The sequence below is a fragment of the Bombina bombina genome, chromosome 4 (genome assembly GCF_027579735.1).
Source record: "Bombina bombina isolate aBomBom1 chromosome 4, aBomBom1.pri, whole genome shotgun sequence".
Taxonomy (NCBI): domain Eukaryota; kingdom Metazoa; phylum Chordata; class Amphibia; order Anura; family Bombinatoridae; genus Bombina; species Bombina bombina.
Window position 1 is genome coordinate 601522553 of NC_069502.1, and position 27201 is coordinate 601549753.

Here is a 27201-nt window from a genome sequence, read left to right on the forward strand (position 1 = left end):
TCTTACAAATCTTGAACATGGAGAAAGGAGAAACCTCAAGAGGCTTACTGTAACTCGAATGTTTCGAGGACGAATTTAGCAGAGCAACAGATATCAGATCCTGCTCCAACACTGGACCAGCCCAAGCGACAGAAATGTCTGATAGACAGGGGGGACAGAAAGACCCCAACCACAAGCCCCCAGGGAATGGAAAGAAAAGGGGGGACTCGCCAACCTCAACAGAGCTCGGGTGCCAACCCAATACGCTCCTACAAAATAAGACACTCCCAAGGAGAACCGCCTGGGACCTGGAACAGAGAAAAGTGCATAGATCCTTACTAAGAGCTTTCACAGCTCTCTTAGACAGTCTCTACGTAGAGAGATCAAATTCCAACAGGTGGAACAGAGCCCACAGAGCAGCAGATGATGCCCCTTACAGAAATAAGCCACCTGATCCAACGTCCTACACACATGGCAGGACAAAGACCCTCCCGAGAGAGGAAACCCCAGCTCATAAGGAAGACAAACTATCCCCTCAAAAGGGAAGGGCACAGATAAGAACAGCGTACATGTCCACAAGACATGAAGCCATAGTATGATCAAAACATGGACCAAATGAAAAAACCATCCAGACACCACTATTGACCCAACAGAGAAAAAAACTCAAAAACTCCCCATGAAGAGGAGCACACTCCGTCCGAAGGACAAGTCAGGCCTTAAAGTTTATAACCAGTACCCAAACTCAGGCCTTCCTGATTGCAAGCCCTATGAGCTAGCCCCTATGTCACAACATAGGGTCCCTGAAAAAAACTGGGTTGTCCCGAACCAGTCCACAGGAAAATAACAAACTTTTGATTGAAGATAAACTACATTAATGCACCACATCTCTCTAGCTACTTCCATTGTCGAGAGCTGCAAGAGAATGACTGGGGGTGGGTAGTTAGGGGAGGAGCTATATAGACAGCTCTGCTGTGGGTGATCCTCTTGCAGCTTCCTGTTGGGAAGGAGAATATCCCACAAGTAATGGATGATCCGTGGACTGGATACACCTTACAAGAGAAATTACGGCTGCCCCACATAAAAACACGGGCGGGGAGCTGTGGACTCTATCCATCTGAAGAAAAGAAAATGATCAGGTAAGCATAAATTATGTTTTTCTTCATAAATGGAAAGAGTCCACAGCTGCATTCATTACTTTTGGGAAACAATACCCAAGCAATAGAGGACACTGAATGCAAAAATGGGAGAGTACAAGAGGCGGCCCATTCTGAGGGCGCCAGACCTGAAAACCCCTACCCAACAACATCCCACTTTGTCCAAAGCCGAGAACAACTTTGAAAAAAACAAAGGAAGAGGCCCAAGGACACTGACTGCAGATAGTCCACAAGCCAAGATCTTCCCCTAACAGTGCAACCGCATTTTAAAAGGCAAACAAAGGTCCCCAAGTGGCAAAAAGGTAGCTCAGAATACCAAAATATTCAGAAACGAAACCTCGTGCAGCAATCTCAGATAGGTCTGACGAACAACACCTGAAGCAAAAACACTGCACGCTGCAGTCATCAAAAAATGACTCTGAAACTTAAATACTTGCAGGGCAAGCAGAAAGCAGCTGAAGATAGGATCCTTAAGATTGCTAAGTATCCACTAACCAGCAGATAACGTTGCAGGCTATCAAAGAGCCGCCAGTCCTTCTTACAAATCTTGAACATGGAGAAAGGAGAAACCTCAAGAGGCTTACTGTAACTCGAATGTTTCGAGGACGAATTTAGCAGAGCAACAGATATCAGATCCTGCTCCAACACTGGACCAGCCCAAGCGACAGAAATGTCTGATAGACAGGGGGGACAGAAAGACCCCAACCACAAGCCCCCAGGGAATGGAAAGAAAAGGGGGGACTCGCCAACCTCAACAGAGCTCGGGTGCCAACCCAATACGCTCCTACAAAATAAGACACTCCCAAGGAGAACCGCCTGGGACCTGGAACAGAGAAAAGTGCATAGATCCTTACTAAGAGCTTTCACAGCTCTCTTAGACAGTCTCTACGTAGAGAGATCAAATTCCAACAGGTGGAACAGAGCCCACAGAGCAGCAGATGATGCCCCTTACAGAAATAAGCCACCTGATCCAACGTCCTACACACATGGCAGGACAAAGACCCTCCCGAGAGAGGAAACCCCAGCTCATAAGGAAGACAAACTATCCCCTCAAAAGGGAAGGGCACAGATAAGAACAGCGTACATGTCCACAAGACATGAAGCCATAGTATGATCAAAACATGGACCAAATGAAAAAACCATCCAGACACCACTATTGACCCAACAGAGAAAAAAACTCAAAAACTCCCCATGAAGAGGAGCACACTCCGTCCGAAGGACAAGTCAGGCCTTAAAGTTTATAACCAGTACCCAAACTCAGGCCTTCCTGATTGCAAGCCCTATGAGCTAGCCCCTATGTCACAACATAGGGTCCCTGAAAAAAACTGGGTTGTCCCGAACCAGTCCACAGGATCATAAGTCCCCAGACATCCAAGAAGGATCCAAGACAAGAACCCTGGACCCAGAATCGTCCTAGAACGAACGACACCCCAGGGAACACAAGATACCCCATCTGAAGCAATCCGACCTCACAGGGGATGAGAACCGGGAAACCCGGAGAATGGGTACAGAACTCACTCGTAATTCCCAGCCAAAAGGGAAGAAAACACCCCTAGATGGAGGTCAACACCACCCCAACAAGGTGCTAGGCCGCGACAAAGTCACGCAATCTCTCTAGAGCCCAAAGGCCCCAAGGACACTCAGGGAAATGAGAACAAGAACAGAGTCACCCGAAACAGAGTAGAAAGAAAGGCTAGTCTCCATAATCCTTTCAGATTAACATTCCAGAGGACCACACCAAAGGGAGAAGAATGCCAAGCATCCCCAACCCAGGCAGAAAAACACCCCCTAAGCAAAAAGCTTGGAAAAAGAGGCAACACCTCCTATCGCCCCTGATATGGAGACGACTAACTCCTGAAGGAAGACAGAGCCTCACAGCCTTCACTTCCTAATTATGTGGCCAAAGCCGCCAGAAAAAATGGACGAAGTCTAGAAAGTCTCGACCTAAAGGAAGAGAACCTCTAAAAGGAACAAGTCCTAAAATGACACTTCCAAAGAGACCATGAAAGGCAAAACCATAAGAACGGCGGTATGAAGGACCCAACTCCTCCAAGCCTCCAACCCACAACGGGAAGGAACACTCAAGCTCCTGGAAAATTGTAAACGACTGAGCATGTCACCGCGGATCTCAACGGAGTCCCGGCCCACTAGACTGAAAGGCAATTGAGGACTGAACCAATCCCCCCATGCCCCTAAGCAACCATGGACCCTCAAGTCCTCTCAGGATGCTAGCTGCAGCTTGTAAAGTAAAACAAGAAAACAACACAAATCATATTCTGATCACTAGGTGCCCTCACCGGACCAACCGGACATAAAAAAGCCCCACATGTCTGAACTAGGCTTCAAAGACAGAAGGATCTGTACCAAGTCAGGACCAGCCTGAAACCAAGGGCCCCAGCACTGTCAAGGCCACAGAGTCCCCCCCCCACCCCCGAGATGGAGGGCTAAAGAACAGTCAGACAGACTCTTGTAAACACTACGACCACAAATCGCGAGTATCAATTCCAGAGAAGAAAGTTCCCAAAGGAAACATCACACCACAACATGAGCTTTAGACCAAATAAACATCATCCTCACCGGATGAAAATAAAGGATAAGGCAACCCGTAGGCTATCGCCCAGGAAGAACGGACAGACCTGCAGGACAAGCCCAACAGGGGTCCGAGACTTCCAAGCTCAGAACTGGAAAAGGATACACAAATAACAAAGACTATAAGAAGATTACTTCATCCCCTTATGTCAATGCATGCAAGCCAGTAGAAGATTAAGACTGAGAATCCCCAAACCCATTAAGAGTGGGATCCTCCAGCAACGCCAAAAACATGCCTTAGTAGAACACGAAGGCGCACCAGTCTATAACGAAAGGCACAACATACCTCCGCCAGGACAAAAGAAAACACAGGACCCGAAGGTTGACACCCTAAGGCTTTAGGGGCAGTTGCTCCCCCGGAGGGCTGAACAGGACCAGGCGATCCCACGTCTGACGAGCCCCGGTTAACGGAACAAGGACAATATTGTAAGCACACTTCCAGGAGGTGCAGATGCGCCAAGATATGGCCATGCGGAGCCTTGTCGTAACCTTCGGTGGGAACAGGCCACACTCCATAGAAGGATAAGTAGCGTTTGGGTTACCTACATCCGTAGTAAGAGTTGGTGGTAGGGAACACGTCTCGTGGGAAATAGAATCCCTAGAGGCGGATGGCTCAGTGGGCACCTGATTCCACGATCCCGAGGAACAGAGCACTCTAAAACGGCATTCGGAACATAAATGATGGACATGTATCACCCAGGCCAATTCATATTCTCTCAAGAAGTAGAGTCTGAATCAGAGACATCCTTCTCCAAAAAATCAGAATCCTCCATAACTGAGACACTGAATAAAAAATCAAAACAGCACCTTACACCCTTAATGGCTGGGGCACTCACCACCTCCAGAGAAGCAGACACCAGCAGACTAGGATTTCTCCATCACCACACTGTCAGGAATGCGGAAATGGAGTCACAAGGTAAACCGTGCAGTCTATGCAAAAGTGCGCCCGACCGTAAAGGCTGCGTCACTAGACATAGGCCGTTATGTTCCAAAATAGCCATAAGCCGAAGTAACACTACACAGTAGCAGACAGAATCACATAACAAACATGATTATAAACCCCCCTGTTCAATAACCCTCCTCAGGAGATATTAACCCTTGATTCCGAGATACAAAAAGGAGCCTCACTGAGACCCTATGTTAAAGTTATCCCCGAAAAGTTGTAGGCCCTCTTGGATAAACAGTTGTATTACAATATATCCATGATGAAAGTAAAATGAAACAATCTTACCGGAATCCACGCCGTAGAACAGGAACACGGCCCTTCAAGTGTGACAGATAGTAGCGTCGCTTCTGCCATGGACTTGAGAGAAAAAAGCAGGCAGTGAAACTCAGCAACGCTGATTGCTTGTGGAGCTGTTAATATGAGTCGGGATGGATTCGCAGAAAGACTCTCCCTGCATCTCCGGACTCTAACTTTCACCCATGCTCTCACTGAGAGGCTGACAGGACTACTTAAAACTCCAGTCCCATGCCGAAGAGTACTACCCTCCATAAGAGACTATTGGAAACTTCTGACACTTCTCTGCCAACCTCCTGGGACGAAAGGCAAAGAATGACTGGGGGATGAGGGAAGTGGGAGGAGTATTTAAATGTGAAAAAAAACCAGTGCGCCAAATACCTGTGTATAAAAAGTAAAAATATCAACATATAGTGCAATGTAATAGTGAAATACCCCTATATGTGTATACAGGGGTAAATATTGCAAAATATATATACAGAGTGAAAAAAAGTCCCAATCAAACCAATCTAGTAGATGGTGGAAATGTGATATTGGACAGTTCGTCTAGTCCATAATCCAGATTCAGATGTCTGGAACAGATGGCAGGCTGCTTCTTCGAAATTCTTGTTGGTGTCCCAAGATGTTATGATCTGTAGATGTCTGTAGATGTCCCAAGATGTTATGATCTGCATCTCAATTTCGAAGGAGGAGTATTTAAGCCTTTGGCTGAGGTGTCTTTGCCTCCTCCTGTTGAATTCCCAAAAGTAATGAATGCAGCTGTGGACTCTTTCCATTTATGAAGAAAAAAAGGCTGAAGCAATCTTTTTTTTATTTTATGTAATGGTAAAATTATATATATGAACTCACACACTAAATGATGGGATTTCACAAACAATAAAATACTGCTTTAACTGAGCAAAATATTAATCTATGAGTAATTTTTTTTTTATATAATAATAAAAATAACTTCATCTCTGCAAGGACTATCTGCATTGGACTATTTGGAGGCACCTTAATGTGTTATGAAAGATACCAAGAGAATGAATACACACACACATATACACACATATACACACACACACATATACTGTATCTCTCTCTCTCTCTATATATATATATATATATATATATATATATATATATATATATATATATATATATACACACACACACATATATATATATATATATATATATATATATATATATATATATATATATACACACACACACACATATATATATATATATATATATATATATACATACAGGAAGCCCTCAGTTTACGCCGGGGTTAGGTTCCAGAAGGAATGGTTGTAAATCGAAACCGGTGGAAATTGAAACCCAGTTTATAATGTAAGTCAATGGGAAGTGAGAGAGATAGGTTCCAGGCCCCTCTCAAAATTGTCAAAAGTAACACCTAATACATTACCTTTAAAGCTTTGAAATAAAGACTTTAAATGCTAAACAGCATTATAAACCTAATAAAATAATCACACAACACAGAATATATAATTAAACTAAGTTAAATTAACAAAAACATTTGCTAAACAGCATTATAAACCTAATAAAATAATCACACAACACAGACTTCACTTGCATTTTTCTGCAAACAGTTCTTTCTATGTATTCCAATCTGGACTGATTTATAGACAGGAAGATCTTGTTCCTTTGAAATCTGCTCGATAGCTCAGGTCTAGTTAAACTGATTAATTTCAGCTTGCTTGGCTTTGCTGCAACACAAGCGGACAGCTCCACCTACTGGCTATTTTAATAAATGCACTGCTTAATGCTTTTCAATAGCAGTCACATGACTGGAAAAAAAGGTTGATATTCTGAAACGGTGTAAATTGAACCGTTGTAAAACGAGGGCCACCTGTATATATATATATATATATATATATATATATATATATATATATATATATATATATATATACACATACACACACACACACACGCACATATATACATATATATATACACACACACATATATACATATATATATATATATTCATTTTGTTCACAAGTTATCCAAAAAAAATGTAAAATGTTTAAGATCACAAACACTTCCATCAACAAAGAGGTTAGTATCAACAGAACCAACATGGTCAGTCAGAATTGGTCATCTTTGTTTTGTGCCACCATAATAGTCTCTATGCATCTTGGCAAACCTCCCATCAACTTGCATGCCGTTGTCAGAGCAACTACTGTAAAACAGATGTGTACTTCTTACAAAAGGGGAGTGCCAGATGACTAGAAGGCAGGATGGACTCTTCCTGCAGAGAGATTTGCATGGGTCAGGATATGCATTACCTATGATACAATGATACACACATAGATTGCTTTGTACATTAATCTGTTCCACCGAGTTTAACAAGGAACAGTGTATAAAAAAAAATGGGGGGGGGGGGAAACTCCACAATTGTAATGACTTGTGTTGGCAAAAGCACAGTATAACAAATGTATTACAGCAAGAAATGATCTTGATATAACCAATTCTGTGGCTATTCATTTAAAAGCAAACAATACATGCTAATGCACAGGTTCATTCATCTAAAAGTCTTCTAGCACACAATTACAACAAAATGCAATGTCCTTGTTCAGTCAAGGAATGTTGAAAATATGTGACTGTACAGACTGAATTCACACTAATTCACACTTACAGTATTTCCCTATTATGAGGATGATCACAATCCTTTAGAAACGTAGATCTGGTCATTTTTCTTCAAAATTCACTATTTAAATATTAAAATTTCATAAAATATTCTAAAGGATTTTGATCAACCCTAATATTTGCCAATACCTAAAGTATATTATTTGACTAACCTAAAGGCCACATGAAAGGCATTACAAATTACATTTTATATGTAATGAAAATGGGCTAATTATTAGATGTTTAAATGACCTATTATGTATATACCATTATCAAACAAAACCCCACCTACTAGTATTATACCTGTATACTTGACTTCATTTATTCAACATTATCAGATACAACTAGCGTTTGGATTTCAGGAAAAGCAAATCAAAATAAAGACATTTTTAAATGCAATCATCAGTTATGAAGAACAAAGGGAAACATTTAGAATCTGACACTATATTCTGTTATATTGATTCCACCTTCTTATAAAAAAAAACTACTGTTGTTATTGCTGAATTTCTCCAAAACAAGTCAAAATATATTTTTATAGAAAATCTGATCTTATCATGACAGAGGTAAAAAGGTGATTAATCCCAATTTTTAGCAAATTAAAAGCCCTATAGTAATCAAAACTAAAGCAACTAAAAATGTTCTATTCACTATTGAAATGACAGGACATTCCGCGGATGCCAATGCTTTCATTTTCTGTGTCTGAGGTAGGGTAAGCGACACGCTAGAACAATGTGATGGAAGAGTAACAGGACATTTTTCAAGGAATGTGAATATAGAGCATTTATTTTATTGCCCAAGCTCTCGACTATATATATATATATATATATATATATATATATATATATATATATATATATATATATATATATATATATATATATATATATATATATATAGTTGAGAGCTTGGGAGGGGAAATAATACACATAGATACACACATATATGTATATACACACATATATATATATATATATACACACAATACACACACATATATATATATAGTTGAGAGCTTGGGAGGGGAAATAATACACATAGATACACACATATGTATATACACACATATATATATATATATATATATATATATATATATATATATATATATATATATATATATAAACAATACACATATATATATATATATATATAAAAATAAATAAATAAATAAACAAAAGCATTTTGTTGGTGCAGTGCAGCAATCTTTTCTTAACACATTTTTTTTTAATTGTTGATAGACAAAAGCCTTTGAAAAAGGGATTGGCTAGAGCAGGTAAGCAGAAAAAATCAAATACAGTCACTTTATCATCTCTTGAATGCTGGAAAGATGACAAATTTTAGTCTCAAGTGTAAAATTAGACTCATTTATGCACCCACATACAACGCAGTATTTTTTCTACAGTTTTACTGAAATTTTGCTTTGCAAAACTAGTAGAAAGATTAATGAACATAGAAAAAACAAAGAAGGCTTGTTTCTAGAGAAAAGATGAGGTTTGATATAAATACTGTATGTGAAATATATTACGAAACTGAAAATGGCAGAATTACGATTATGAGTGATTAAGGAAATGATAAACATTCTTAAAACACCATTAATACTTAAGTTAACAATAAATATTAAAAGCTCTTAATTATCATTTGGAAGAAAACTTAAGTAAAAATAGTGATTAGTTGAAAAACTATTCGGTGTTCTTTGCATTCATCAGGGTCAGGAGTAGAATTAAGGTAATTATACCAATATTTTATTTAAAGCTAAATAAATTGTTAAATACCGCAAAAAGATTTAATGTTACTGCACTTTATTAATCTTCTTTATATATTATACATTATATTCATAAATAACCCAAATCTAGACGTTTGTCAATAGAATGTTTTCGATGTGATTGATATATAGGGGTATTTTTCAATATTAGGCTATGAATGGGTTAAGGTGAAAACTCATTATGCTTTGAATGAATAGTGCTATCTATCCCCTCCCCCATCATGCATCACAGGCTTTGTACTTGAAAAATGGCATAAAAGGCCACATGGAATAGTGTGGGGGAGGAAGATCATTGAAACATTTTATTATGACTAAAGGAGTCACAAAATAAATCATGTGACCATTAAAAAACTACTACAATTAAAAAAACGTAAAAAAACATGGAAGTCAGGCTACAAATTACATGCACTTTCTTTGCTCCCTAGTACACATATATACATATTTCATAATGCCTATAAATGTTCTGAGCAATATAACATATAGGGAATGGAAGATGGGCATTAAAATAATATGGTGCAGATATGAAATGTATTTCTTTATACATATATATATATATATATATATATATATATATATATATATATATATATATATATATAGATATATAGAGAGAGAGAGAGAGAGAGAGAGAGAGAGAGAGAGAGAGAGAGAGAGAGAGAGAGGTTTATTTTTTAATAGCTGTGATAGAAATAAGTGATTTAATAATATAGGAAGAATGTAAAAAAAAAAAAATAAGTGTAACACTCCCAAATTTTAAGCACATAGTATCAGCTCACAACAGGTTGCCTCTAATTGCATGCACAATCATTTTCAATAGCATCCATTTTTATTGAGGGTCTCATGATTACCTCCGAGTTACCTAGCAACATAAGCACTGAGGTCTCAAAGGCTCCACCTGACACGGCAGATCACGCAAGCCCCACATTTTCAGGTTGCTGAGCAACGCTTACATTATACAAACGTAGTGAAATGCTGTACTAACAGCTGAGCAGAGAAAACATATCTAAGATGGGGGGAAAATGACAGCTAAAAAAAAAAAGTAGTATTGATTTTTTTTTTCTTATTCATTTTGTTTGTATACTTTTCTGATGTAAAATGGTGCAACTTTATTGCCAATATCCAAAGTGATGAGTATGATGATCTCCAAAGAGATCTGAGAATTTACACCACAGAAAAATAAAATGCATTTAATAGATAGGTGCCTGCTTGACTGCATTAAATAACACAAATTATGATTTCCTAGCAGCAGAGGGTTAAATAGACAAGACAGAAGGGATGCTAAAAGCAAGAAAAAACAAGAAATTAACAGGTAATTTCTGACCTATACAGAATATGTCAGTTTCCCTTTTTATAAAAAAAACACCATCCCTGATGTCAAACCTCCCCCCAACAGTCTTCAGTAATATTCTGACATGGTTAATGAATGTTATATTTGCTTAAATTCTAATGAAGCTATAACAACACACCACACTGTGCTAATATTAAGTGCAAAACAAGGGTATGAGGAAGTAAAAAAAAGTGTAAGTCCCCCCATGTTCTAAATTCACAACCATCCCCTCAAGAAAAAGAAATATATAATATGTATCAATACTAAATATTTTACACAAAGAATGACTTTCAGAAAACCAATCAATAAATCAAATATGGAGGAATGTGCTGCAAATAACAAAAAAGTAGAATAAATCTAAATATAAATGATAGATTATATAGATTAGAAAATAGGCAGAAAGACAGACAGGTCACTACAGATGCCAGACAGAAAAGATCTATAGACAGACATAAAGGTAGATTTATCCATTTTTTGTTCTATCTGTGCTAAAATGACTATTTGTAAAACCTAGATTTGTGTTAAAAAAAAAAAATAACTTACTGGCTAGCTCAGAAATTCCCACCTAATTTCCATAGATATTTTACAAGGCATTAAATGGGTATGTAAAATTCCTTGGCACACCCTGCTATTTAATGGCAAAATCAATGCAGTGTGTGAAATCTACAACAGCTTAATTAATAGCATTGCTGCAATATACATGGATATGGAAGATGGATTAAGATTTTTTGCATAAACGTTTCTAGAGATATGACCATAAGCCACGTGTATTTGCTTTCGGTGAATGTTACGAGGGCCATTCATTTAACATTTGAAAGAGCTATCAGATTATTTACCAAATAATATTAATATAATACAAAATGGTTCTTAAAGGGACAGTAAAGTAAAAATTAAACTTGAATTTCTCATACAGAGTATGCAATTGTAAATCATTTTCCAATTTACTTTTCCTGATATTCTTTGTTGAAAAGCAGGCTCATGAGCAGCATTTTACTACTGGGGGCTTAGTTTCCGATTGGCAGCCGCACATATATGCCTTTTGTTATTGGCTCACCAGATGTGTTAAGCTAGCTACTAGTAGTCCATTGCTGCTCCTTCAACAAAGGATACCAAGAGAATGAAGCAAATGTGGCATTAAAAAGGTAAATTGGAAATTTGTTTAAAATGACATGCTCTATCTGAACCATGAAAGAAACAACTTGTGTTTAACACAGAATCTGAATTAGACTTTAGTAATTATGTCAGCTTTATAATTTCTGACACTCACTATTTCAAGTGCCATTCAATATTAACAAACTCCATGATTACTACTTTAAATGGACACTAAACACATTTTCATGATTCTTTCATGATTCAGATAGAGCAAGCAATTTTAAGCAACTTTCTAATTTACTCCTGTTATCAAATTCTTGCTATCTTTATTTGAAAACGGAGGAATGTAAGCGTAAGAGCAGAACCATTTTTGGTTTAGCACCAGGGTAGCACTTGCTGATTTGTGGCTAAATGTAGCCACCAATCAGCAAGCGCTACCCAGGTGCTGAACCAAAAATGGGCCGGCTCCAAACCTTACTTTTCTGATTTTGGTTCTCTTGCTCTCTTTATTTTTCAAATACCGATAGCAAGAGAACCAAGAAAAATTGATAATAGGAGTAAATTAGAAAACTGTTTAAAATAGCATGCTCTATCTGAATAATGAAAGAAAAAATGTGGGTTTAGAATCTCTTTAAGTAAAACCTGGGCAAGAAAGGAGACATACCAGTAAACATGCTAATTATGTCCAAGATACCCATACTAGAAATATATAAATTAATCTTGTCACAACAATTGGCATACTTTTGAATCAAATGGACTAGCTCTTCTCACAAGCTGTTCTTCTAATTATCTACAATTGCTAAAGTAACAGTTTTTTGTTAAAGCTTAAGCACTCAAGTCGTCAAAATCAACATTATGTGATGAGCAAAATACCTATGTGTTTTTCATTGCTTGCTCATTAAGAATAGATGTCTTCAGAGTCATATGTTACAAAGTCTGTTCAAAAACAAAAGAAAACCTTTCAGATATATTGATTCTCCAGATGGCCAATGACAAAGTTCTAGTGTAGGTCTTGACAAATCCAGGAGTCGGGGAGGCACTGGTTCAGAGTATTTTATCCCTGGCTCCTAACTTTTTGTGTTATTATCCATATATCTACATACAAATACCACCGTAAAGCTACTAAAAGTATGCCTGGCTTCTAAATATTCTTACTGGCTTATAAAATTTAAACAGATTTGTCGACCCATGTACTAGTTACCAAGCTAACGTGTGGGCACACACCATGAAAGCTTAAGCTCTAGACTAAAAAACACAAAATGGTCTGATTAGCCATGTAACAGCCAGTTTATGATTTTCTCTTCATTTTCCCAGAATCTAAACATTTTGAGTTAGTATCTCACAATGAAGGCTCTTATAAGAATGAAAACTAGAAATTATCACCAAAATATAAACAATTTGTATATCTTGGCACATATCCCTTGGTAATTCCAGTGAGAACCCTTCTCCCAAGGGGTGTAGACAGAACTGCCAAATCTCCTGGTTACCTTAAAAAGGTAGCCTTGAAGCACCACCCTCTCATCCTCCTAGAAATGTTCAGCTAAATAAGGTGGACCAAAAATAATAACCCAAGAATATAAGCCAAGACATAAAAATGTATAATATTTTGGTGATAATTTCTAGTTATCTTGGCCCAATGAGAAGAGGAAATATCAGTAAAATAAAAATGGATGGGTAACAAATAAACCAAAACAGAAATATATAATGCAAACAAAATATAGCAATAGTTTATTTAGGACAAAACAGAAAACAAAACCTTGCAACCAAATCTAGCAGAGACTAGCACATATCAAGTATATCATGTAAAACAAAGGTTTGATGTGATCTCCAAGCAGCCTAACACATCTCTTTAGGAATGGCATCTGCCTCTAAATCCCAGTTGCAACTGCCCTTGTAGATGGTGCCTTAAAGGGATAATAAACAATAAAAATGGTATTGTTTAAAAAGATAGATAATTCCTTTATTGACCATTCCACAGTTTTTACCTTCTAAGTCTCTGCATACAACCTCCATATCTCAGATCTTTTGACAGACATCCATTTCAGGCAATTAGTGCTGACTTAAATAACTTCACATGCGTGAGCACAATGTTAACTATATGAAACACATGAAATAACGCCCTCTAGCTGTGAAAAACTGTCAAATGCATTTAGATAAGAGGCTGCCTTCAAGGGTTTAGAAATTAGCATTTAACCCTAGCTAGGTTTAGCTTTCAACTAAGAATACCAAGATGATGATGATAAAAGTGAATTAGAAAGTTGTTTACAATTAAATGCCCTTTCTGAATCATGAAAGTTTAATATGGACTTTACTATCCCTTTAAGCACAACAGGAAACTGTTCGCACATTTCTTTTTTAAGCTCTGGAGATGGTATGAACAATCAAATCAGAGATGGTAGAGCTTGCAGGGGCTTGTCCTTGCCAAGGACCTTTTGGAATGATGACTGATCTGTTATATGAAGAGAGTTCTTTTAACATAAATATGCAAGCAATGTACCACATCCAGATGATACAAACTTTCCCATAAGATAAAAGAACATCTTTGTTTCACAAAGAAACAAAATCCACAACCCAAGAGGACCCAAAGAATAAACTAGGTTACACGAAATTAGAAAGACCCACAGGCAAAATCTAATTTATCTTGAAACAACTGCCTGAAGGACTTCCTACCAAACGCTGCCTTAAAAAAATGCAAAAAAACATCAAAGTTATAGAAATTAATAAAAGCATGCAAAAAAGCCAAAGAAGATACCTTGCAACATTGGACAACATAAGCCTTATTCTAAAAACCCAGTAAGTGAAAATGTATCTGGAAGAATTGGCAAAAAAAACATCTAGGTGGAAGCTGCCCCACCTCCAAGTAAGCTTCATTGATCGAAAGATATAACAAGAAACAAATGAAATGGCAGAAGTTTTCTTCCCCTTCCTGGAACCAAAAAAATTAAAGGGACAGTCAAGTCCAAAAAAAACTTTCATGTTTCAAATAGGGCATGTCATTTTAAACAACTTTCTAATTTACTTTTATCACCAATTTTGCTTTGTTCTCTTGCACCTAGATTATGAGTTTTGCGTTAGAGGCTGTGTGTTGCTAACAAGCAGTTTTGTCTCACCACTCACTTACCTACAGCGCTGGTATTACGAGTTTTCAGAAACCCGTCGTTAAAAGGCAAGAAGTAAGCGTTGAGCAAAATTTTGCTCATTACCGCACTCCAATACCAGCACTGCTTAAGTCAGCGGTGAGCTGGTCGTACGTGCTCATGCACGATTTCCCCATAGGGATCAACGGGGAGAGCCAGATGAAAAAAGTCTAAGACCTGCAAAAAAGCAGTGTAAAACTCAGTAACGCAGCCCCATTGATTCCTATGGGGAAACAAAAGTTATGTCTACACCTAACACCCTAACATGAACCCCAAGTCTAAACACCCCTAATCTTACAATTATTAACCCCTAATCTGCCGCTCCGGACACCGCCGCCACCTACATTATACTTATGAACCCCAAATCTGCTGCCCCCAACATCGCCGCCACCCAATGTCGCCGCCACCTACCTACACTCATTAACCCCTAATCTGCCGCCCCCAACGTCGCCACCACTATATTAAAGTAATTAACCCCTAAATCTAACCCTAACACCCCCTAACTTAAATATAATTTAAATAAGTCTAAATAAAATTCCTATCATTAACTAAATTATTCCTATTTAAAACTAAATACTTACCTGTAAAATAAACCCTAAGATAGCTACAATATAACTAATAGTTACATTGTAGCTAGCTTAGGCTTTATTTTTATTTTACAGGCAAGTTTGTATTTATTTTAACTATTTAATAACTACCTAGCTAAAATAAATACAAAAGTACCTGTAAAATAAAACCTAACCTAAATTATACTAACACCTAACACTACACTATAATTAAATAAATTAACTAAATTAACAACAATTAAATCAATTAAATTAGCTAAAGTACAAAAAAACCCCACTAAATTACAGAAAATAATAAATTACAGATCGTTAAACTAATTACACCTAATCTAAGAGCCCTATCAAAATAAAAAAGCCCCCCCTAAAATAAAAAAAAACCCTAGCTTAAACTAAACTACCAATAGCCCTTAAAAGGGCCTTTTGTGGGGCATTGCCCCAAAGTAATCAGCTCTTTTACCTGAAAAAAAAAATACAATCGACCCCCCCAACAGTAAAACCCACCACCCACACAACCAACCCCCCAAATAAAATACTAACTAAAAAAAACCTACGCTCCCCCTTGCCCTGAAAAGGACATTTGGATGGGCATTGCCCTTAAAAACATAATTTATGCTTACCTGATAAATTCCTTTCTTCTGTTGTGTGATCAGTCCACGGGTCATCATTACTTCTGGGATATAACTCCTCCCCAACAGGAAATGCAAGAGGATTCACCCAGCAGAGCTGATATAGCTCCTCCCCTCTACGTCAGTCCCAGTCATTCGACCAAGAATCAACGAGAAAGGAGTAACCAAGGGTGAAGTGGTGACTGGAGTATAATTTAAAAGATATTTACCTGCCTTAAAAACAGGGCGGGCCGTGGACTGATCACACAACAGAAGAAAGGAATTTATCAGGTAAGCATAAATTATGTTTTCTTCTGTTATGTGTGATCAGTCCACGGGTCATCATTACTTCTGGGATACCAATACCAAAGCAAAAGTACACGGATGACGGGAGGGATAGGCAGGCTCATTATACAGAAGGAACCACTGCCTGAAGAACCTTTCTCCCAAAAATAGCCTCCGAAGAAGCAAAAGTGTCAAATTTGTAAAATTTGGAAAAAGTATGAAGCGAAGACCAAGTTGCAGCCTTGCAAATCTGTTCAACAGAGGCCTCATTCTTAAAGGCCCAAGTGGAAGCCACAGCTCTAGTGGAATGAGCTGTAATTCTTTCAGGAGGCTGCTGTCCAGCAGTCTCATAGGCTAAACGTATTATGCTACGAAGCCAAAAAGAGAGAGAGGTAGCAGAAGCTTTTTGACCTCTCCTCTGTCCAGAATAAACGACAAACAGGGAAGAAGTTTGGCGAAAATCTTTAGTTGCCTGCAAGTAGAACTTGAGGGCACGAACTACATCCAGATTGTGTAGAAGACGTTCCTTCTTTGAAGAAGGATTTGGACACAAGGATGGAACAACAATCTCTTGATTGATATTCCTGTTAGAGACAACCTTAGGTAAGAACCCAGGTTTAGTACGCAGAACTACCTTGTCTGAGTGAAAGATCAGATAAGGAGAATCACAATGTAGGGCTGATAACTCAGAGACTCTTCGAGCCGAGGAAATAGCCATTAAAAATAGAACTTTCCAAGATAACAATTTTATATCAATGGAATGAAGGGGTTCAAACGGAACACCCTGTAAAACGTTAAGAACTAAGTTTAAACTCCATGGCGGAGCAACAGTTTTAAACACAGGCTTGATCCTAGCTAAAGCCTGACAAAAGGCCTGGATGTCTGAATTTTCTGACAGACGCCTGTGTAACAAGATGGACAGAGCTGAGATCTGTCCCTTTAATGAGCTAGCCGATAAACCCTTTTCTAAACCTTCTTGTAGAAAAGACAATATCCTAGGGATCCTAACCTTACTCCAGGAGTAACGTTTGTATTCACACCAGTATAGGTATTTGCGCCATATTTTATGGTAAATCTTTCTGGTAACAGGCTTCCTAGCCTGTATCAGGGTATCAATAACCGACTCAGAAAAACCACGTTTTGATAAAATCAAGCGTTCAATTTCCAAGCAGTCAGTTTCAGAGAAGTTAGATTTTGATGTTTGAATGGACCCTGTATCAGAAGGTCCTGTCTTAGAGGTAGAGACCAAGGCGGACAGGATGACATGTCCACTAGATCTGCATACCAAGTCCTGCGTGGCCATGCAGGCGCTATTAGAATCACAGATGCTCTCTCCTGTTTGATTTTGGCAATCAATCGAGGAAGCAGCGGGAAGGGTGGAAACACATAAGCCATCCCGAAGTTCCAAGGTGCTGTCAAAGCATCTATCAGAACCGCTCCCGGATCCCTGGATCTGGACCCGTAGTGAGGAAGTTTGGCGTTCTGGCGAGACGCCATGAGATCTATCTCTGGTTTGCCCCAACGTCGAAGTATTTGGGCAAAGACCTCCGGATGAAGTTCCCACTCTCCCGGATGAAAAGTCTGGCGACTCAAGAAATCCGCCTCCCAGTTCTCCACTCCCGGGATGTGGATTGCTGACAGGTGGCAAGAGTGAGACTCTGCCCAGCGAATTATCTTTGATACTTCCATCATTGCTAGGGAGCTCCTTGTCCCTCCCTGATGGTTGATGTAAGCTACAGTCGTGATATTGTCCGACTGAAACCTGATGAACCCCCGAGTTGTTAATTGGGGCCAAGCCAGAAGGGCATTGAGAACTGCTCTCAATTCCAGAATGTTTATTGGAAGGAGACTCTCCTCCTGATTCCATAATCCCTGAGCCTTCAGAGAATTCCAGACAGCGCCCCAGCCTAGTAGGCTGGCGTCTGTTGTTACGATTGTCCAGTCTGGCCTGCTGAATGGCATCCCCCTGGACAGGTGTGGCCGATAAAGCCACCATAGAAGAGAATTTCTGGTCTCTTGATTCAGATTCAGAGTAGGGGACAAATCTGAGTAATCCCCATTCCACTGACTTAGCATGCACAATTGCAGCGGTCTGAGGTGTAGGCGTGCAAAAGGTACTATGTCCATTGCCGCTACCATTAAGCCGATCACCTCCATGCATTGAGCTACTGACGGGTGTTGAATGGAATGAAGGACACGGCATGCATCCTGAAGCTTTGTTAACCTGTCTTCTGTCAGGTAAATCTTCATTTCTACAGAATCTATAAGAGTCCCCAAGAATGGAACTCTTGTGAGAGGAAAAAGAGAACTCTTCTTTTCGTTCACTTTCCATCCATGCGACCTTAGAAATGCCAGAACTAACTCTGTATGAGACTTGGCAGTTTGAAAGCTTGAAGCTTGTATTAGAATGTCGTCTAGGTACGGAGCTACCGAAATCCCTCGCGGTCTTAGTACCGCCAGAAGGGCACCCAGAACCTTTGTGAAGATTCTTGGGGCCGTAGCCAATCCGAATGGAAGAGCTACGAACTGGTAGTGCCTGTCTAGGAAGGCAAACCTTAGATACCGGTGATGATCTTTGTGAATCGGTATGTGAAGGTAAGCATCTTTTAAATCCACTGTGGTCATGTACTGACCCTTTTGGATCATGGGTAAGATTGTCCGAATAGTTTCCATTTTGAACGATGGAACTCTTAGGAATTTGTTTAGAATCTTTAAATCTAAGATTGGCCTGAAAGTTCCCTCTTTTTTGGGAACCACAAACAGGTTTGAGTAGAACCCTTGTCCTTGTTCCGACTGCGGAACCGGATGGATCACTCCCATTAATAACAGATCTTGTACACAGCGTAGAAACGCTTCTCTCTTTATCTGGTTTGTTGACAACCTTGACAGATGAAATCTCCCTCTTGGGGGAGATAATTTGAAGTCTAGAAGGTATCCCTGAGATATGATTAGCGCCCAGGGATCCTGAACATCTCTTGCCCAGGCCTGGGCGAAGAGAGAAAGTCTGCCCCCCACTAGATCCGGTCCCGGATCGGGGGCTCTCGGTTCATGCTGTCTTTGGGGCAGCAGCAGGTTTCCTGGCCTGTTTGCCCTTGTTCCAGGACTGGTTAGGTTTCCAGCCTTGCCTGTAACGAGCAACAGCTCCTTCCTGTTTTGGTGCAGTGGAGGTTGATGCTGCTCCTGTTTTGAAATTCCGAAAGGGACGAAAATTAGACTGTCTAGCCTTAGCTTTGGCTTTGTCTTGAGGTAGGGCGTGGCCCTTACCTCCTGTAATGTCAGCGATAATTTCTTTCAAACCGGGCCCAAATAAAGACTGCCCCTTGAAAGGTATATTAAGTAATTTGGACTTAGAAGTAACATCAGCTGACCAGGATTTTAGCCACAGTGCCCTACGTGCCTGTATGGCGAATCCTGAGTTCTTAGCCGTAAGTTTGGTTAAATGTACTACGGCCTCCGAAATGAATGAATTAGCTAGTTTAAGGACTCTAAGCCTGTCCATAATGTCGTCTAGCGTAGATGAACTAAGGTTCTCTTCCAGAGACTCAATCCAAAATGCTGCCGCAGCCGTAATCGGCGCGATACATGCAAGGGGTTGCAATATAAAACCTTGTTGAACAAACATTTTCTTAAGGTAACCCTCTAATTTTTTATCCATTGGATCTGAAAAAGCACAGCTATCCTCCACCGGGATAGTGGTACGCTTAGCTAAAGTAGAAACTGCTCCCTCCACCTTAGGGACCGTTTGCCATAAGTCCCGAGTGGTGGCGTCTATTGGAAACATTTTTCTAAATATTGGAGGGGGTGAGAACGGCACACCAGGTCTATCCCACTCCTTAGTAACAATTTCAGTTAATCTCTTAGGTATAGGAAAAACGTCAGTACTCGCCGGTACCGCAAAGTATTTATCCAACCTACACAGTTTCTCTGGTATTGCAACGGTGTTACAATCATTGAGAGCTGCTAAGACCTCCCCTAGTAATACACGGAGGTTCTCCAATTTAAATTTAAAATTTGAAATATCTGAATCCAATCTGTTTGGATCAGAACCGTCACCCACAGAATGAAGCTCTCCGTCCTCATGCTCTGCAAGCTGTGACGCAGTATCAGACATGGCCCTAGTATTGTCAGCGCACTCTGTTCTCACCCCAGAGTGATCGCGCTTGCCTCTTAGTTCTGGTAATTTAGACAAAACTTCAGTCATAACAGTAGCCATATCATGTAATGTTATCTGTAATGGCCGCCCAGATGTACTAGGCGCCATAATATCACGCACCTCCCGGGCGGGAGATGCAGGTACTGCCGCGTGAGGCGAGTTAGTCGGCATAACTCTCCCCTCGCAGTTTGGTGAAATTTGTTCACATTGTACAGATTGACTTTTATTTAAAGTAGCATCAATACAGTTAGTACATAAATTTCTATTGGGCTCCACCTTGGCATTGGAACAAATGACACAGATATCTTCCTCTGAGTCAGACATGTTTAACACACTAGCAATAACTTGCAACCTGGTTATAATCTTTTTTAGCAAAAACGTACTGTGCCTCAAAGAGGTACTAAACGATTAAATGACAGTTGAGATAATGAACTGAAAAACAGTTATAGCATCAAACTTTAAAACAACACAACTTTTAGCAAAGGTTTTGTTCCCATTAGTAAAATAACAATAATTAAATTTGAAATAAAAATTACAGAGCAAACGTTTTTATTCACAGTCAATATAAAATTCTCACAGCTCTGCTGAGAGAATATACCTCCCTTCAAAGAAGTTTGAAGACCCCTTAGATCTGTCAGAGATGAACCGGATCATGCAGGAAATATAAGAGTAGCTGACTGGAAATTTTTGATGCGTAGCAAAGAGCGCCAAAAACGGCCCCTCCCTCTCACACACAGCAGTGAAGAGAAACGAAACTGTCACAATTAAAGCAAACAACTGCCAAGTGGAAAATAATGCCCAAATATTTATTCACTCAGTACCTCAGCAATGTAAACGATTCTACATTCCAGCAAAAACGTTTAACATGACAAATACTTATTAAAAGGATTAGTGACCTTTAACAGAGTAGTTCCGGTGAAATACCATCCCCAGAATACTGAAGTGTATACATACATGTCATTATAACGGTATGGCAGGATTTTTTCATCAATTCCATTCAGAAAATAAAAACTGCTACATACCTCAATGCAGATTCATCTGCCCGCTGTCCCCTGATCTGAAGCTTTTACCTCCCTCAGATGGCCGAGAACAGCAATATGATCTTAACTACTCCGGTTAAAATCATAGTAAAAAACTCTGGTAGATTCTTCTTCAAACTCTGCCAGAGAAGTAATAACACGCTCCGGTGCTATTGTAAAATAACAAACTTTTGATTGAAGTCATAAAAACTAAGTATAATCACCATAGTCCTCTCACACATCCTATCTAGTTGTTGGGTGCAAGAGAATGACTGGGACTGACGTAGAGGGGAGGAGCTATATCAGCTCTGCTGGGTGAATCCTCTTGCATTTCCTGTTGGGGAGGAGTTATATCCCAGAAGTAATGATGACCCGTGGACTGATCACACATAACAGAAGAAAGGGCAGTTAGCTCTTTTGCAAGCCCAAAGTCCCTAACCTAAAAATAAAACCCACCCAATACACCATTAAAAAAACCTAACACTAACCCCCTGAAGATTGACTTACCGTGAGAAGTCTTCATCCAAGCCGGGCCGAAGTCCTCAACGAAGCCGGGAGAAGTTTTCATCCAAGCCGGGCGAAGTGGTCCTCCAGACGGGCAGAAGTCTTCATCCATCCGGCGCGGAGCGGGGCCATCTTCAAGACATCCGGCGCAAAGCATCCTCTTCAATCGACGTCTTCTTGCTAAATGATGGTTCCTTTAAGTGACATCATCCAAGATGGTGTCCCTTAGATTCCGATTGGCTGATAGAATTCTATCAGTCAATCGGAATTAAGGTAGAAAAAATCCTATTGGCTGATGCAATGTTTAAAAAGACCACAAGACTTTCAAGTTACCTCCCCAGTTAGGAATTATTCAAAACTACTTATGATCATGGACAGACATCGGAGTCATAAATTAAGTTTATATCAGAAAGCTCTCAATAAGGATGTGAGCTAACCATTACTGATGTTACTGGAAATTACTATAATACTGGTGGGACATGGCTAATCAGCTGGATGGCAATTACTGGAATTCAGGTGGAATGGCTTTGTGCGCGGGAAAATTATTATAATGAAAAATTATTAATATTTAATTAAAGAAAAAGAAGATGAAGGGGAGGAAGACACACAGTGATGTAAGTCCATCTGAAGGAATTAGGAAAACTACTACAAAGAGACAGGTAAAGGGAAGAAAATAAATTTAAAAAATTTAAGATTTTCTGTTTTTATATACTTTAATTCCACTATTTCAAGCCAAGACTTTACCAACCTCTGCTGGCTTTAGAATGAAAGCATCTTCCCCTGAGCAGCCCGCCGGGCGGGAGGAGTTAAAAATACAATCTAGCTACGCAAGTTGTGCAGTACTACGCAACGTGCGTAGGGAGATAGTAATTTAACTCCTCCTCCGTCGGTTTTCACTGATGTCCAGCCAGGGGGTGACACCATCAGAGGAGATTAATTCCTGCTTGATGGTGTCAAGGACAACCAACATCTTCTCGTGGAACACCAGTGGTCCATGATATACAGGGTGCAAACACCAATTTTTTAGTCTAGGATACTTCAAGAAAGTTTTAATGATTTTTATGTTACTGGATGACTAAATGTGTCAGACAATTCATCTAGTAATAAAATAATACACTTCGTTCAACAATGTGATTGAACTTAAATGTATTGCTAAATGTACCTGTTTAAAGTTATAAAGTAGTTCATATTTTAAACCAGGTCTTAGGAACTGGTTTATTGCATGCAGAGGGCATTACACCCCTGCCCACCCTGAAAGAGTGGCCAGGTTAGTAACTGAAGATTAACCAAAAATGTATTTAATGTATACCTTGAAATATAATTTTGTCATTCACTAGAGAAGGGGTGGACAATTGAATGGACAGACATAATTTCCTTTCTCCAATGTCCCTTGAAAAAGAAAATAATACTGTTACATTAATAGGTTTCACCATGATGCTTTTTATTTTAATCTGTTTGTATTGTGTGTAATTTTAAATGATCTATTTTTATATAAATGCAATTTGACTAATTGTGTTTCTAGGTTTAAATCTATTAGTTTGGGGAATCATAGGGGTCCAGCAAGGGTGGCATTCAAATGAAATTGTTGGTAGAGCTTGTTTTGTTTTGTTTAGAATATGCACCCAATTAACTAAGTGTGGGGCGACTGATAGGCGCAAGAGGGGCTATGGGTGGAGACTTTCTGTACATGTGATCATTATTGCTATACCTATAGTAACATAGCTCATCTAACCTATTTCTAAATTATATCTGCATGCCAGAGTTATAAGGATTAACTGCACTGTCACATTGTACCCTCTACATTTTGAAACATGTCAGAAAAAGAATCTACTGCTCATTTGACGTTCAGAGTAAGCACTATTGTTTTGTCTTGTTATTGTGAATTTGTTGATTAGGCAATTCTACTGTATTTAATGGTCCTTTCATTTTGTCATCTATGTTAGTAAGTCGTATGTCCAGAATAAGTTACATAAGAAACAGGTAAGTAAACTGGTTCCATAGCTCATTTACAGCACTTATGCTGCCATTTCAATAGGAGATAGGGGTATTATTATACTCCATCAGATGATACACTATTTTTTCTCATCACAAAGCCAATAAATAGTATTTTAATTTATTTAAAAATATTATACTTCTATATACAAACATTTTAATTTAGCACTTTAGCAAGGTGTTACAAAGCTACATATTTATGCAGATCTAAAAACATGTACACCGTACCTAACCATGCATGTCAGTGGGGGAAAGGGATAATCATACCCTTTATATCTAAACACAATCCTCCCCTTTATATCTAAACAATTACCCACTTGGGTCAATGTTCTAATGCCAATGAGGCACCATTTTTACAGCAAGCAACTCTCTCCCGCTGCATATGCTGCTAATTATATTAGTCTGTTACAGAGAAGAGAAGAACTCTTGAGAGAAGTAGAGAATCAGATACTAAAAGGGATCTATTGTGGCCCCGGGGCATTTGGTTGGGCAGCCCTAATCTGCAATATAAGACAACATTACAAAATATAAATACGAACTTATAAAACTAAAATACAAACATACAATCTAATAAAAAAAAAAGTATTACAGGACCTAGAATCAAACACAATGTAGTTGCTTAGATTAAATACTAACTATGCATGAACTTCCTGAGTAAATCAAAAGTAGAAAATAACAACACAACTTTCAAGCAGCTAACGGGCCATAATGATGAAAAAAAAAATATGACACGCTGTAATTCAACAGAGCATGTAATTTTAAGAATAGCAATGCTCTGACTCTATACAGTTAAAGTACAACTCGGGAGTCGCAGAGGGCTGCTGGTTCCAAGCGGAAACTGCCCAGCTGTGCAATTACCTGCGCCAATTGGGTGACGGTTAGTAGTGCCCACTTGGGATCAGCAGTACTCTGAAAGAAAATAAAAATGGGGTTTTATGTCCCTTTAACTATGTGTTTAACCCTTTAATGCATGTAATGTTTTTATTATAAGGGCCTTTCATAAACCGAGCAACATGGTGACTTTAACCAAGGTTCAAGAATGTCAAATTAAACTTTCAATGGACTTACCTATCTCCCTTTGGTTTTCTTTTTTGAACAGTTTTTCCCTTAGGCCGCCGCTCACTTCCTAAGCAGGGGTTACCTCCAGGGCCTGTTACCCGTAATGACTCAAGTCCTTTGGAAGATTTTTTAAATGTGAATTCTACAGGTTCTCCTTCTTTCAGGCTTCTAAATCCTTCCATGTATAGTTTGCTCTGGAAAAACAAAAAGTATTCTTTAGGATAATTAAATATAAAAGTTCTAGATAATACACACAACTTATCGTTTGTAGGACAAACAAACTTTGCTAACTATTTATATTTATTTATTATGTTCTGATTTAAATAGGACACTTTTTGACAGCAAAATAACTTCTATCAGACAATGTTTAATATCTCACACAAATAAAACCACACCTCTTGTGTGGCCAATACACTAGGAACATCCAAAATTAAACTGCAGTCCTGAGTTTTGCTAATGGTAAGTTATTCCACTGATGGTGACACTTATTACATAAGTTTGCATCACTGGCATCAAGCATTTTAACCACCTCACAAAAAAAATAACAAAAATAATATATATATATATATATATATATATATATATACACACACACACACACATATATATACAAAGTTCGCTCATGTCAATGACATTTACAAAGTAGTGAGGCAAAAACCTAGACTTCATTTGAATTCAAATCTCCCTTCAAAAAAAATGCAGAGCTTCATCATTTCATTACCAGCTTCAAGCTGTCCAGTAAAGAAAACTACAATAAGTAAGGATGATATTGTGAGCCATGCGACAAACCATTCTACCATCAACACCTGGCTATCCCTTAAAAAGTGAAGGTCAATTTGGATGAATTAGGGCCCGGTTTTTACTAAACCTATTAAAAACAAGGGCACTTTAATTCATCAAAATTTACATTTCACTCCATTTCTTCAAAAACTTACCTTTTTATCCTGACAGCCGCTGCAGCGCTTCCTCAGCACGTCGCTAGCCCTCTTCGCGGGTCCAAAATTATGAATCTGGCTTCCTCCATCACGGCGTTGCATCAGGCCATGATCCCCCATGGGGGAAAGCCGTGATTGGAGGAAGCCGGATTCGTCATTTCTGACATAGCTTCCGACGACCGGGGGAATCACTGGAGCGGCTTTCAGGATTAAAAGGTAAGTTTTTGAAGAAAAGGAGTGAAATGTCAATTTTGATGAATTAAAGTGCCCTTGTTTTTAATAGGTTTATTAACCCCTTAATGACAACTGACGTACCAGGTACGTCATGCATTAACTTACAGTTAATGACAATAGACGTACCTGGTACGTCAGTTGTCTAAGAGAGTGCTGGAAGCGATCGCAATCGCTTCCAGCAGCTCTCAGGGTATTGCAGTGATGCCTCCATATGGAGGCATCCTGCAATACCCTTTCAGAAGACTCCGATGCAGAGAGAGCCACTCTGTGGCCCTCTCTGCACCGGTAGCGATGGTGCCGGTTCGTTGGTGGGTGGGAGCGCAACAGGGAGGCGGGTGGGCGGCCCATCGCTACCCGGCATCCGGCTCCTGTAAGTGCAATGTGCACGCCGGGTGCCGGGAGCGTGCGGGGGCGCGCATGCGCGTGCGCGCGCGATTAGCTACCCACACTGACACCAATGAGGAGGGAAGAGGGGGGAAAAATAAATATATAAGGATCTGGGAGGGGGAGGGGGTTGGGGTATTGTGGGGGGCTGCTACACTACAGAAAACATTTAAAATGGCAATAAAAGATCAAAAAAACACTTTTTTTGGGGGCAAATTGGGTACTGGCAGACAGCTGCCAGTACCCAAGATGGCGGCAATTAGGTAGGGGAGAGGGTTAGAGAGCTGGGGGGGGGATCATGGAGGTTGGGGCTAAGGCAGGAGTCCATCACAGCTAAAACATTTTATTTTTTTTTATTAAAAAAAAGAAAAACTCCTTTTATTTAGTACTGGCAGACTTTCTGCCAGTACTTAAGATGGCGGGGACAATTGTGGGGTGGGGGAGGGAAGAGAACTGTTTGGGAGGGATCAGGGGGTGGGATGTGTCAGGTGGGAGGCTGATCTCTACCCTAAAGCTAAAATTAACCCTGCAAGCTCCCTACAACC

General features: G+C 39.4%; 1 protein-coding gene across 1 annotated transcript in view; it reads right to left on the reverse strand.

Annotated features, from left to right (window-relative positions):
• LIN28B (lin-28 homolog B) overlaps positions 1–27201 on the reverse strand; it is a 246231-nt gene that overhangs the window by 108860 nt on the left and 110170 nt on the right. Inside the window, exon 3 of the mRNA XM_053710581.1 lies at positions 25113–25297. Coding sequence (XP_053566556.1) covers positions 25113–25297 — 185 coding nt within the window. The remainder of the gene's footprint in view (positions 1–25112; positions 25298–27201) is intronic.